Genomic DNA, 15,798 nt, shown 5'->3' with positions numbered 1-15,798 from the left:
TACCCTCTCCCTTAAAACCCACTTCCTTTCGTCTTCCCCTCTCCTTCCCTCTTTCCTGATGAGGCAACAGTTTGTTGCGAAAGCTTGAATTTTGTGTGTGTGTTTGTGTTTGTTTGTGTGTCTATCGACCTGCCAGCGCTTTTGTTCGGTAAGTCAACTCATCTTTGTTTTTATATATAATTATATATTTTTTGAAATACATGACAGCAGGGAAATGGGCTGACGTTCTCTATGTCTTCTGCATTACCATTCTTCATCAGAGGGCCAACTCAGGCCAATTTTACATACTCTTGAAGGCTCCCTGATGCAAATGACTCATTCATTATGTATGTTAAGAGTCTGCATGCTGTTTGTACATTGGTACTTCATCTAAGCTTGCTGATTTTTTACATCTTATGCTCTCTACAGTTTTAATGACTTCATGCTCTGTGGTAAGTAATAATATCATTGTTAGTGCATAATAATTTACATGTGTTATACTTGGTTTTCAGATAATCCACTTTCAAGGCATTATCCACACCCAAAAACATTCAAAATCCAATGAAAACTGGCAGAAAAACATCAGCTAGGACAAAATTAGTATTAACTGACAAATTTAGCACTGAAATTCAACAGGATGTATATTTTAAACTGTATGTGAAATTCGTACTTGAGTTTAGTAATTGATAGAAAGTCATCAAGTAAAACAGAAATGATTTCTGGCATTTCCCAAGGTAGTGTTATAGGCCCTTTGCTGTTCCTTATCTATATAAATGATTTCAGAGACAATCTGAACAGCAGTCTTTGGTTGTTTGCAGATGATGCTGTCGTTTATCAACTAATAAAGTAATCAGATGATCAAAAAAACTGCAAAACGATTTAGAAAAGATGTCTGAATGTTGCTAAAAGTGGCAGTTGACCATAATTAACGAGAAGTGTGAGGTCATCCACCTGAGTGCTAAAAGGAACTCATTAAACTTCAGTTACACGATAAATCAGTCTAATGTAAAAGCTGTAAATTCAACTAAATACCTAGGTATTACAATTATGAACAACTTAAATGGGAAGGAACACACAGAAAATGTTGTGGGGAAGGCTAACCAAAGGACTGCATATTATTGGCAGGACACTTAGAAAATGTAACAGACCTACTAAGGAGACTGCCTACACTACACTTGTCCGTCCTCTTTTAGAATGTTGCTGCGTGGTATGGGATCCTTACCAGGTAGGACTTACGGAGTACATCGAAAAAGTTCACAGAAAGGCAGCATGTTTTATATTATCGTGAAATATTGGAGAGAGTGTCACAGAAATGATACAGGATTTGAGCTGGAAATCATTAAAAGAAAGGTGTTTTTTGTTGCTACAGAATCTTCTCACGAAATTCCAATCACCAACTTTCACCTCTGAATGTGAAAATATTTTGTTGACACTGACCTACATAGGGAGGAATGATCACCATGATAAAATAAGGGAAATCAGAGCTTGTATGGAAAGACGTAGGTGTTCATTCTCTCCGTGCGCTATCCGAGATTGGAGTAATAGAGAATTGTGAAGGTGGTTTGATGAACCCTCTGCCAGGCACTTGGATGTGATTTGCAGAGTATCGATGTAGATGTAGATGTAGAACAGCTGGCATAAGTGAAGTACATGACTGGGCACCCAATTTTAATGTTGGAAACACTAGCCAGTCTTCTGTCATCTATTGAATTACTGAAAGAAATCTCCTAGCAATCATTTCAAAACTTCGAGGTAGAATATCTTGTAGCTGAGATGACATTTCACCTAAGCCACTAAACAAATGCAAAGAAGAATTAGTGATGCCTCTGACACACCTTGTAAATGCCTCCCTCTACCAAGAATAATTCCCTGACAGCATGAGAATCACTGACATCCTACCAGCATATAAAAAGGGAATAAAATGGACACAAAAAACTACAGGCCAATATTGTTAACTTCAGAACTTGGCAAATTACTAGAGAAAGTAATATTAAATCAGTTTGAGAGATATTTCACCAGACACAATATATACAATGATTTACAATATGGTTTTAGAAAAGGAAGATGCACTGTAACAGCAGCAGCAATTTTTATTCATGAATTAATATTAAACACATTGGATAAAGGCACTTAACAGGATATGAGTTGTGCGCTGTGAACCATACCTTGCTACTGCACAAATAAGAAGAATGTGGGATGAGAGGAGTAGTCTTATGACCTCTTGCCTCCTATTTGAAAGTCAGGAAACAGTGTCTTAAGCTAACTTATAGAGGAATGAACAGTTTCTACCAGCTGGATCAACCTACATGATATTTCAGTGTGGTATGCCTCAAGGAAGTACATTATGGCCTTTTCTGTTCCTTGAGTATGTTATTAATGTAAAAGAACCTCAAAATTGCAAGGTCCTAAGCTATGCTGATAACACATTCCTTGTCAGCTGGGGCTATGATATGCAAACTGCTGCCAACAGGTGTTAAATCAATTACAATATTCTGTCAACTCACCCTACTGCAAATAAGTTACTTGTAAATAAAGAGAAGACAGTGACAATGCAGTTCATGTTTAGCTATAATATGAACATAAACATCTCCACTGACACTTAGTCACACAATAAACACAAATTTTTTTGCTGTTATTGTTTATGAACACCTGCCATGCAAAGAGCATGTAGATCATATTTGTAAGAAAACCAGTAAAAATGTGTATCTACTGAAATGGGTCACAACCCTCCTAGGCCACAACGCCTTGACAATATTAGGAAAAGGATAGATTGCTACTCCATATAAAAAAACCTGCCGATTTGCAGATGGGCACAACAAAATGGCTGTTACACGTTATAGCTTTTGGTCAAAGTCTCCTTCTGGAAAGAAAACACACACAAGCAAGCACAGCTAATGCAAACATAACCTCTACCACCACCAGCTCCAACTGGAATTATGATCATGTGACCATGAGGTGTGCTTGCTTGTGTGAATTTATGTGCATTTTATTTGCTGAAAAAGGCTTTGGCCAAAAGCTATAATGTGTAACAGTCTTTTCATTGCGCCTGCCTGCAGCTACAAGGGTCATCCTTACAGTGTTTAGCAATTTATCTTTTTCCAAATATTGTTGATATCGTAACCTGGAGTTTCCACTGTTTGCAAATATATTTTGTATTGATACATATGTGTCTTCAGTATGGTACTGAGAAATGGGGTCTATACAGTCAGACTTGCTAGACTACAAAGAAAAGGCAATAAGATGAACACAAGAAAGCCTTGTATAGAAATTTTCAGAAAATATAAAATACTTACCATCTGCTCTATGTACTCTTGCAGGTAATCATGTTTGTGAAACTAAATGCAGAACATAATGTAATAAACAGTAATATACATAACAATTAGGTTGATGCATAAGTTTGTAGGGCTTTTCCATAATTTTAATAAACTCAAGAGATACAAATAACAGAGACTTAAGTCATCAGTCATATATTCTCCTTCACTATTTACAACATCTGCCAATGTTGGGGTAAATTCTTGATTCCACAACTAGAAATCATATGCTTTAGAGGTGAAAAACCCTTTGAGCCACATTCAGAGTGCATTTTCATACAGAAAGGAAGTTCCTTGAAGGTTGTTTGACAGAAAGCAGAAAAGGTGAAAATCTGAGAGTGCAAATTCAGGTGAATAAGGTGGGCACAGAATAACTTCCCAAGCATACTGCTGTTAGTCCAGCAGATCACGGACAGATGTTATCATCAAGTAACATCACTTCACACAGTTTTCCTGGTTGTTGTTCTCTGACTGCATCTGCAAGACGCGTCAGCTGTTGACAACAAATGTCAATATTGATGGTTACACCTTGGAGAGACCATTCTTAGTACACCACACCATTGCTGTTCCACCAGATGCATCACATTATCTTTTGTGGATACACACAGATCTTTGAATGGGGAGTTGCTCCTTTGTTTGAGCTCAACCATTCCTTTCTTTTCTTTCTGTTAGCAAAAAGACACCATTTCTCATCCCTAGTAATGATACAGGATAGGAAAGATTGATGTTCATGAGGCAACTGGTGATGAGGAAGCAGAGATGCATCACCCACTGATTTCTGTGATTTTGCCTTAGAGCACGTGGTACCCACACACCCGATTTTTGAACCTACCAATTGCTTGCAAATGTTACATGATAGTGGAGTGTTCACATTTGCTACTTCTTGAGTATGCTGAACTGTAACATTGAGGTTGTGTGGCTGGTTGGTCAGCTGGATGCTTCGAGAGACTAAACTACTAGGCCATCAGCCTCTTAATCCTCCAACAGACACATCTACATGACTGTACATCAGAGATGCAAAACCCAGGGGAAGAAATCTCTAAGGTCTATCAAAGATCATTGAGGTGAGATAAGGAACAAGAAAGAAGAAATGGAGACATAGGAATAAAGACAGCAAGGTGCTCCATACAGAAAGCAGCTGGAAGCCCCAAAAGCAGAGTGCAATAAGGGGACATACATCCCCCATCTCCCACCACTTACCAGGCATATCCCACTTAGAAAGTGCTTAGGAAAGACTAGCAACATTGACAGGGCAAGAGAAAAAGACAAAAAAGTCTAAAAGACCACATGAGAGGGGGGCAGGAAGAATAAGAGAGCAGGTAGGTTGAGGACCGGGAAGGATCACAAAGCCCAGACAGCCGCAGCCTGATCTGGACAGAAGCAACAACAGTGTGTTCTGCTAACCCCTCAATGGGCCAATACAGTTAAGTGACTCTCTCATGAAGTGTGAAGTGAGAGAGAGGTGAAAGGGGGAGGATCAGAGAGTTGCCTCAGCCAGAAATCAGCTGGAGGCTCCAGGGACATTACGCAACTGGAGAGACACCCTGTGCATCCAACTGGTGCTTCTATACCCATCATTACACACATTACCACAAGAAAACTAGCCTCATGAATAAGATAAAAATCTCAGGAAAGAGAATAATGATAAGTCTGTCAACCATCAACAGACGCAGAAGAATAAGAAGAATTAAGAAAGAGGAACAGCAGCAGCCAGGCTGCACCACCAAGCAAGGGCCTTGGATCAGAGCAGTTTACGGGGCATCCCTCCAATGCCTTAAGTGGCCAATGAGGCTAATGTGCACTACATCACAGAGGGGAGTAAAAGTCTCTTTCATGGGTAAAATGTAAAACTGAGTCGGCCACTTTGGCAATGTCTGCTAGCACTAGTGTGTCTTAAAGTTTAAGGTTTCACTTTAAGGTGGCCAAATTAGGGCAGTCCTGTAGGCTGAGGGCCACCAAGTGATGGGCACCACACCATGGGGTGGATCCTCACATCAGAGCATGTGGTCATCAGTCAGCCAAGTCTGGTGAACAGGAAGCAAACAGAGGACAGTAGATTCTCTGTGGGAAGCATGAATGGAGGACTGCCACATGGTCATAGGCTCATTTACGGTTCACAATTTATTTGGAGAAACCAGGGCACACCAATCTGCATTCCAAGCCACTAACAATTGTAGGCACTGAGTCAACTGAAGGTCTGATTCCAGTGCCCCTCATCTCCAAAGTTAGCATCCTGGTAGCCAACTTGGCTAACTGGTCAGCATGTTGATTCCAAGGGATCCCAACGTGACCAGGAGTCCATACAAAGATGACTATCTTTCTGGCACAGTGGAAGTCATACAGGAGATCCTGTAAAATCACAACCAATGGGTGTCAAGGATAGCACTGATTGGCCCCCTGAAGACTAATCGAGAGTGACAGCCAATTAAGAATGATTCACCAGTGCAAGAACAAAGGTGGCTAAGGGCTTGAACAATGGCCATTAATTCTTCAGTGAACATAGTTCACTATACCTTGCATGTGTGTAAGCAAAACAACTTCATCTGTTGGCCATAGAGCCATCAGTGTATACCACATCTGAGGCTGGAAATGTATCAAGAATATCCTGGAACAGATAGTGAAAAACTGTAGGGTCTATTGGGGCTTTCAGTCCAAAGGAGAGATTTATGCAGATCCAAGAAAAGGGTACACACTATGGGGATACAAGTGATTTCTACCTGACAAGAGGCAACAGTGGAGAAAGATGGAGTTCAGAGCAGAGACACCATGTGCATTGCAATCATGACTCCAGACCTTGGCCTCTGTTGTGGGAAGTAGATCTCCCTACCACAAAAAAAAGACACAGTAGTTTAGGTGCCCATGGGAGCAGTGAATGTATATTGCATAGTTGGGTAGCAGTTATTGGGGCTGGATACCAGTGTCAACAAGTAGGCTGTTCACAAGGCTGGTCTGAAAGGCACCTTTTGAAGTTGAACCCCACAATGGTGTGTTGGGTCCAGCATCTGCAATATTGAGCCATACACCAGCCTCATATGATCAAGACAAGACAGGATTAGAGCTTTCTAGAGCCACAAAAGTGTAGAGCAGTCTGCACCCTTGCTGGTGTCACTGAGACAATTAATAATATTAAGATGGAACAAGTGTGTTCGCTTAAGTTAGCAAAAATGGGGAATCCATGTCAACTGGGCATCAAAGACCAATCCCAAGGACCACTGACAACCACTGGAGCCCTATAGAACCCCATTCTCTTACGTATGGGGAGTACTGTAGGAAGCACCAACTTGAACCTAGAAAGTACAGTGAGACAATAAATCAGGTAAAAAAAATTGTGAGTTGACTCCAGAGATCCCACTCATGGAGGATGTGGTGCCACCACACAGTGTCATAAGCACTATGCAAGTCTAAAAAGACAGTGATAAGATGATGGTGGTGGGAAAAAGCCAACTGAATAGCAGACTCCAGGCAGACCATAATGTCAGCAGTATAACAGCCTTGGCAAAAACTGCCTTGGGGCAGAGCCGAAAGACCCCGAGACTCAAACTAACAACACAGCCATCAGTTCATCATACATTCAAGAAACTTGCAGAGAACTTTAGTGAGACTAATTGGGTGGTAACTGTCCATATCAGGGGGGGGGGGGGGGGGGGATGTTTACCCCATTTCAATACTGGGATGATCACAACTTATTGCCATTGAGACGGGAACTCACCCTTGGTCCAGATACAGTTGAAAATGGCAAGGGTGTGACATTGGTAATCCAATGATAGGTGTTTGAACATTTGGCTGTGGATGCAGTCTGGTCCAGGAGCCATGTTGAGGCAAATAGCTGGTGCACTGAGGAATTTCCACTAACTGAACAGAGCGTTATAAGATTCCAGGTGATTGTAGCAGTTGCTCTGCACACTGTTTGAGGAAATAAAATGCCGGCTGATAATTCAAGCATCATGAAAAGTGAAATATTTGGCAACAGTGTCTGGATCAGCATAGACATCATCATTCATACAGATACCACGTATACCAACAGCATACTAGTGTCCACAAAGGTGTCAAATATTTGCCCAAGCCCATGGAGGACGGGTACGTGGCCCATTGTACTGCTCCCGGCATTCTTGTTTCTGTTCTTTTATGTGGTGGTGGACCTTGGCATGGGGCCATTTAAAGGCAATGAGGTACTCCATCAGTCGATGTTGCTTATGGTGTTTGAGTGCGGCCTATAATGTCTAATAGCAACAGTGGTTTTGGGGGTCCCCCTAGGTACTGTCTTCCAACGGGGGCCAAGAGAACCCCAAGGAAGAGGTGACTGCTGAGTCACATGCCAGTGCAATGGATACGGTTGTGCTCTGGACAACCATATCAATACTACCATGTGGCACAGTGTGGAGGGCAATGGCAGTGGTGAAATCATCCCAGTCAGCTTTGGAGAGAGCCCATCATGGTGGAAGCCCAGGCGAGTGATGCTGAGGTAGGGTAGAACAGTAGGGGTCACCAGGAACACTGTCTCGGATACAGAGGCAGAACATGTTGGGACTGGTAGCACAGGCACCACCAGAATCTCCCTCTTTCTGTAGGATTACTTCTTGTCCTTAGATGATAGACTTCCGCAAAGGCTTGTCTACCCCAGATTCTGGAACGGAGGAGGAATGCAAAGTTCTACAGCCTGAAACCTGTGGCTCTCACTGGTAAGGGTGCAGGAGGAGGGAGTTGCTTCTCCAGCTGGGGGTTTGGGGACTAACATCACCATGCTCCCAATGATGTGTGAGGGGAAACTGTAGGAAGAGGACCCCACTTACCAGGGAGCAGTTGTAGTCGACTGGCCCCAAGGGTCAGATGTAGGAGATATGGAGGGCAATGGCACAGTCACTAAAGAGGAAGACATCATTGCAGCAGTAGAATACATCATCATCATCAGTGCAGGGTGCAGGCAATTGTATTTCTTCTTGGCTTCTTGATACGTGAAGCAGTCAAAGGTCTTGTATTCCTGAATTTTCTTTTCTCATTTGAAAATGGGGCAGTCTGGTGAACAGGGGCAACAGTCTTCCTTACAGCTGACACAGATGGGGGAAGAGACACAAGGAATGTTTCTGTGCAGCTGCCGACCCCAATCCCTACAGCCACAGCTGGCATTGCAACACAAAGACACATGTCCAAATCACAAGTGTTTTTAGCCCCACATGGGAGGGGGTTGGGGGGCAAGGAATATAGAGCTTAACATCAGAGTGATATACCATCCCATTGATCTTCATGAGCAATGAGTCACCTACAAGGTCCAAGATATAGGGTCCAGGGTCAACTGTGTTGTCTTTTGGTAGACACAACACACAAAATGAACACCTCGTCACTCGTCATCACTTTCTAAAACAAGATTTCAATGGAAAATGATACCCTGTGCCATATTCAGACTTTTATGGGGGTTATAGTGACAGGAATGTCACCCTGTTGGTTGCAGATGAGCAGTGCCTGTGAATGAGTGGGGTGGCCATTTTAAGCAGAACACTGCCACTTTTCATTTTTAATCAACAAGAATATTGCTGATAGAGTATCTGTCTTAGAAGGAACTTCCAGCAGGACAGCTCGAATGGTCCTGAAGGTGTTGAATAGGTATAAAATACAGATTGTTCAGGTGTACGCTCCCACCTCAAGTCACCCTGACGAAGAAATTGAATCCTTTTACGAAAGTCTGGATAACACCTGTAAAAAAGGTAGCGATTGTCACTTCCAGATGGTCATTGGAGATTTCAATGCAAAAGTTGGCACCAAGAAACAAGGCGACACAGTGGTGGGCAACTATGGGATTGACGACCGAAACGATAGAGGTGAGAGATTAGTCCAGTTCGCTGAGTACACCAGTATGTCCATCATGAATACGTTCTTTAAGAAGCACCCTGACCGAAAATGGACTTGGAGGAGCCCAAATTTCAGTGTTAAAAATGAGATAGACTTTATTCTGTCAAATATTCCGCAGATTGTAAAAGACGTATCAGTGCTAAATCAGTTCAACACTGGCAGTGATCACCGTCTTGTGAGAGCAAGGGTCGAACTCAATGTAAGAAATGAAAGGAGTAAACTTATGAAAGGGAAGAGAAGGGTAATCAACCTCAAAAACCTGGAAGAACATTCCTCGAAATTCCAAGAAGTCCTCCAAAGCAAGTTCCACGTAACTAAAGATTGTGATTTGGCGGAAATGATTGTTTCAAGTGCACAAGAAGTCGGTGGCCTATGCCAAAAAAATAAACAACCAAAGAAATTCAGTGCCAAAACTGAAACCCTTTTACAACAGAGGAGAGAAATGAAAATCCAAACCGATCGTGACATGGTGGCGTATTCCGAACTATGTAAGGCAGTGCGAAGAGAAATGAAAACTGACATACAGAAATTCACTGAAGACACCTTACGAGCAAGCTTGGAGAACAAGACAAGTTTAAAGTCAGCCAAACGCAAACTCACAATAGGTAAAAAGCAGATTATCGCACTCGATGGAAATGACAGTCGAATCACTGAAAAGGAGGCGGTTTTGAAGTTCATCAGAGACTTTTATAGCAATTTGTATAGCAATCCAGGGGAAAATTTGAGTGTATCTAATTTAAATGATATATCTAGTGTTCCAGATATACTCCCATCGGAAGTCAAGTGTGCTCTAGATAGCATGAAGAAGGGAACAGTGCCAGGTGATGATGAGCTCAGCGTTGACATCCTCAAACTGGCAGGAGAGGTAACAATAAATCACTTGGCAAAAGTATTTACTTCCTGCCTGCGTTATGCTTCAATCCCACTATCGTGGAACAAGGCTAAGATTATTTTGATACACAAGAAAGGAAGTATTCACAATATTAAAAACTACCGTCCTATCAGCTTGCTCTCAATTTTGTACAAAATTTTTACAAAGATCTTGTTAAACCGAATTAGTTCCACCCTAGACTCAGCCCAACCTATAGAACAAGCTGGATTCCGAAGCAATTTTAGCACTATTGACCACATTCTGACCGTTAGTGAAGTGATAAGCAGAGCGAATGAATACCAACTGCCTCTCTGCATTGCCTTTGTTGACTTTGAAAAGGCATTTGACTCCGTTAGCCATGTAGCTGTCCTCCAAGCTTTGAGTGAGCAAGGAGTGGGAGCAGCATACATTGAAGTGCTCAGGAAAATCTACGAGAATTCTTCAGCTTATGTTAACATCGGCGAATCAACTCAAGAATTCCGCATCATGAGGGGTGTCAAGCAAGGCGATCCCATCTGCCCAAAACTGTTCTCTGCTGTATTGGAAATGGCTATGTCAAAGCTGAGCCGGGAAGGTAAGGGAATTAGAATTAATGGAAGAAGGCTTACCAACTTGAGATTTGCTGATGATATTGCCTTACTGGCCAAAGACTTCGCAGAGCTCCAAAACTTAGTTACAGATCTTAAATCGGAATGTCAGCTGGTTGGCTTGAACATGAACCTTTCCAAAACAAAAGTAATATCCAACAAATGGGTACCAGCTGGAGATGTGAAAGTCAAGGACAGTCTACTAGAAGAGGTCAGTGAATATGTCTACCTTGGCCAGATTATAAATATGAAGGGAGACATAAGACCAGAAATCTATCGACGCATCAAGCTTGGCTGGCAAGCATTTGGGAAGAATTCAAAAGTATTCAGATCAAAAATGCCAGTAAATCTGAAGAAAGCAGTATTTGATCAATGCATTCTTCCTGTGATGACGTACGGATGCGAGACATGGACACTGAACTCATTCACAAAAGGGAAACTTAGGACAGCACAGAGAGCCATGGAGAGATCAATGCTGGGCTATACAAGAAAGGACAGGAAAAGGGCAGATGACATCCGGTCTGTGACGAAGGTTAATGACATCTTAGAGAGAGTAGGTTCCTTGAAATGGCAGTGGGCTGGCCACGTCGCAAGAAGAAAAGACAACAGATGGACGAAGTTAGTACTGGAGTGGAGTCCGAGAGAGCACCGGAGGCCTAGAGGAAGACCACCAGACAGATGGGACAAAGACATCAAGAAGATCGCTGGTAACACCTGGCAGAGAACTGCCCAAGACCGTCCCACTTGGAGAAGACTCCTGAAAGCCTACCTGAATCCACGACTCGAAGAGGCCACATCATCTAATGATTGAATTGGCTGATGATGATGATGATGATCTTCATGAGCAATGAGTCACCTACAAGGTCCAAGATATAGGGTCCAGGGTCAACTGTGTTGTCTTTTGGTAGACACAACACACAAAATGAACACCTCGTCACTCGTCATCACTTTCTAAAACAAGATTTCAATGGAAAATGATACCCTGTGCCATATTCAGACTTTTATGGGGGTTATAGTGACAGGAATGTCACCCTGTTGGTTGCAGATGAGCAGTGCCTGTGAATGAGTGGGGTGGCCATTTTAAGCAGAACACTGCCACTTTTCATTTTTGAAATCACTGCCACTTCCCGAAACCTGTCCTTGAAGCTTTCAATAAGAAACAATGGCTTTGTAGTAAAAAAGGAATTCCTGTCCATCCTAAAACAAACCAAGTATAAGGTGGTGTATTTCTCACCTTGTCTCTGAGCCCTATGATCCTCCCATGGCATTTCCAGAGAAAGGAACATGTTGGGGTCACACCTCTCCTCATTGCAATATGTCTTAGCTTCAGAAGCGACTACTGGGGCCATGGGCCACCAGCAGAGGAAAGTTTAATTCACTTCCTGTGAAAATCTTCCACCACGGTACCACCCATTCTGAATGGGGACAGTCCCCAAGGGTGCCACTCAGCCGCTACAAGTAAACAATTGCCCAGAGTTGCAAGGGGAGTTTCCAGTTTAAGCACCAACATTCTGCACATGCACACACACGTGCACACATGCACATGCGCATGCGCATGCGCACATACTAAATGAAAGAGATATGAGCCTCCTGATGGCTTTCACCATGTGATTTTCACACCTCTGGTGAACTGAAGAGAGACATGCATGGACATTTGTTTGTCAGATGAGGAAGTGCAAGAGTGAGTGTGGTTGTGGATCCATCAGCAGCTGACCATGTTCTACAAAACAGGAATTTATCATCTCACCTCCCAGTGGGATAATTGTCTTAATGAATGTGGTGATTACTTTTGAATGGAACCATCCCCCTGGTCCTGTTGTGGAAGGTGTTCACCTCTCTTTAGACTGTGCCTTAGAAATATTTATGCAGATTCCTGTAATATTAATTTACAATTATCAGGTACACTGAACTCATAACAGATTCAGCCTCCAGTAGACTAAAATATGTAATAATCGAACAATATCTTCAAAATAATCTTCAGTTTATTAATCTAACTTCCACTACTCTGATCATTATTGCCAGAAAATTGACTACATTAATGTGGCTCATCCAGAAATGGCAAAAATAATTAAGCAGAAATGAGGCCTAACCTGTACAAACAACATCCCATTCAAAAATGCACTAGCTAAACAGAATTGGGACAATATATGCTTATTAGAAGGACCAAGCAATAAATGGGATGCATTTCATTCAACTCCGTAATGCATTTTGATTCTTCTCATGAAGTAAAAGAATAGAAACATACATGAGCCCCAATTAGCTGGACAAAAATCAGTTTGAAACTCTCAGCTCGTTTAGTCAAATGTAGAATGTGCCCAACCCCTATGTGTTTTACAAATCATCTGGGCAGCAAATTATCAAAGAAAAATATACTAGTGTTGAGCAAAGTCAGCAAAAGTAACTCATGCCTGCTGGGAGCTCATTAACAAATGTCATAAGACATGTGCAAATACAAATCCAAGTGGTAGATATTAGACATGAATGTCAACCAATATTAGTCCCAGAAACAGTTTGTAATATATTCAACAAGTGTCTTTGCTACTGACACTGTAATTTTAGACACAGATCTACCTATCAAGACAATACAGAGCTACAGGGTAGGGAAGAACATCAAATTTGAAGAAATAAAAGAGCAAGATAGAAGCAAAATACTTTAGCAGCTAAAAAAACACACTAATGGTTGTGATGGCCTTTCTGGCATAGTAATTAAAAGATTTACAAAGGTAATGGCTGAAACAATTACATATCTCATCAACTGTAGCATCAAAGAAGACGTGCTTCCCAGTACATTGAAAAGGAGCACAGTCAGGTCAATAAATAAAAATGAATTAACAGGGGAACCATCAAACTAGCAACAGGTATCAATGTTGCTCACATTTAGTAATATCCTTGAGTCAGTAATGTTCATTCAGCTTGTGCTTTTCACTAGGGACCGTCTTCTAACAGAACTCCAACATTGATACTGGAAAGTTTGTAACACCACAACAGCTGAGAAAGCATTTCTCCCCAAAGTTTATACTCATCTATATGATGAGAAGAATACTGTGGGCATATTTTTACATCTTTGAAAAGCATTTAATCTAGTAAATCATGCACTAGTCTTATAGAAACTGAAGGACTGCAATATCAGACACACACGATTTGAACTTCTGTCTTCATACCTGCAAATTCATAAACAGTACACAGATATAAATTATCAGAAATGTGTGAGAAAAATCAACATTCAGTCTAAAATAAACAGTAATGGAGGGTGTGGCACAGGCATCAATACTATGAATACTGGGACCATTTATTTTTCTTGTCTATACATGGTTGACAGAAACAATCTGGAAAGCTTGTAAGAATGATTGTTAAGAAAAAAGTTCTATATGTAGTACCATTTATGAGTTAATTAGCTTTGAAGTTAGCCAATCAGGCTATTGCACGTACAAATTCAAGCAACCCACGAGAGACGGTGGTGCCTAAGGTGGTGTTCATTTTGTTTCCTAGAACCAAACAAGGGAGCAACATAAAAGTTGGGCATAGGATGGTTGAAAGAATCGAACTCAAGCCAATGGATGAGCAGTCTCGTGTATTACCATCTACATTATAAAAACAATAGACACTAATTGTATCTGGCAAAAGACCTGAATTTGTCCATGCAATAACGTGATTGGCTAACTTCAATGCTAATTAATTCAGAATCAGTGCAACATACCGAATTTTTTCCATAACATTTTTTTCTCAACACAGGTCAAAACCATATTTTACTTAGCACACATTTTCTCTAGTTAAAACCAGTTCATACTGAACTCCTATATTACAACTAGAATTTCCTAGCTGTAACTAAAATTTACTGCTTTATATGTTCAAATTTTAGATAAAAGTAGTTTTAACTTTACTATTAGATAAGCCTAGTTTTAGCTACAGAAATAATTAAATCAAAAGCAATTAAGTGTTGATTGGGATTTAAAAAATTTACCGTCTCAATTATGTTTGCATATTTTCTGGAAGTTTCATTTTTTAGTCCATTTCGACCTCTGTGACCAACAGCCACATGAGCGGCTTCAGTAATATCGAAAACTACTTCTACATGTAAGCAGTTCTTCATAGGCGCCTTTTGTCACTAATTTTCAACACTCAGAAGTCTCAATAACCTTGACTTAATTTAATCTTCTGTACTGTTTGTGTGTCTTTTTCAACTCCTTCAATTTTGTCCACTAATTTACCTTTTGTTGTCACATTGCTGTGATTTTCTTTTTTTGTGTTCATCAATCTATAATGTCCTTTTTAAGAATTATTCTTTCTATCACATTTCTTGATTTAGAGCTGCCACAAGAAATGTGTACAAGTCAATCTACACATGCTTATTGGAAGACTGAGTGAGTATGCTCAGGTGGGCACGTTGACTGACTTGCCTCACCTGGGTCATGTGACACCTCTCAACAAATCATAGTTGTTATAATGCATCATATGTAAGCTAAATAATCCTTGACCTGGATCAAAACATTAACTTTTAACCAGTAGGAACCTGGATGTAAGGAAATGTGTTCAGTATGAGAGAGAGAGAGAGAGAGAGAGAGAGAGAGAGAGAGAGAGAGAGAGAGAGAGAGAGAGAGACAGCTTCATACAACGTACAGGATTTGATCCATTCTGCCACCCTGCACAGTCCCACAGGATGGGAGACATAGGTTCCTGTTGTAGCTCCACCTCTGTAACTTTGTCAGGGCAGCAATCACGATACAAGTGGCACTCGTCATCACAAAAGCAACGAGCAGCAGAAAACCTGCAGGAGAGGAAGGCAGGTTGCAGGTAGCACTGTTTTATTAAACAAGAAGCAGTTATAATATGTTTTACTGTGCTAATTAAAATGGTAACATATTAACTCAATGTCCAATCTGTGCTACTTACGTTCGATTATCCATCATATTTGGAGAGTCACTGCTTACTGGAAATTTGCCTTTGCAAGAACCATGGGTGCATCCTTTGATTTCCTGTACCTTCTGGAGAAGTTGGTTGTCACACAAGGTTTTTTGTGCAAACAGGGACAGGATGTACAACCAAATGACAAACCTGCCAGCAGAGAATCTTTACTAATATAAGGACTGTACTAAATTAGTACACAAATGCATCATGTCTGAAAGAATTTTCATTATGCACATACACTAAGAAAATGTCCACAGATATTTTGTGTAGTTATACAGTAATATTGTTGTTGTTGTTGTTG

At 41.1% G+C, this 15,798-nt stretch overlaps 1 protein-coding gene across 1 annotated transcript in view; it reads right to left on the bottom strand.

Annotated features, from left to right (window-relative positions):
• Positions 1-15,798, bottom strand: part of LOC126416441 (uncharacterized) — a 243,333-nt gene that overhangs the window by 46,687 nt on the left and 180,848 nt on the right. The window contains exons 3-4 of the mRNA XM_050084164.1: positions 15,483-15,644; positions 15,210-15,357 (exon numbers count right to left, since the gene is read on the bottom strand). Of these exons, the coding sequence (XP_049940121.1) occupies positions 15,210-15,357; positions 15,483-15,644 (310 nt within the window). The remainder of the gene's footprint in view (positions 1-15,209; positions 15,358-15,482; positions 15,645-15,798) is intronic.

Source organism: Schistocerca serialis, chromosome 8 (assembly GCF_023864345.2).
Source record: "Schistocerca serialis cubense isolate TAMUIC-IGC-003099 chromosome 8, iqSchSeri2.2, whole genome shotgun sequence".
Classification (NCBI taxonomy): domain Eukaryota; kingdom Metazoa; phylum Arthropoda; class Insecta; order Orthoptera; family Acrididae; genus Schistocerca; species Schistocerca serialis.
This window is presented reverse-complemented; position numbering and strand designations above follow the sequence as displayed.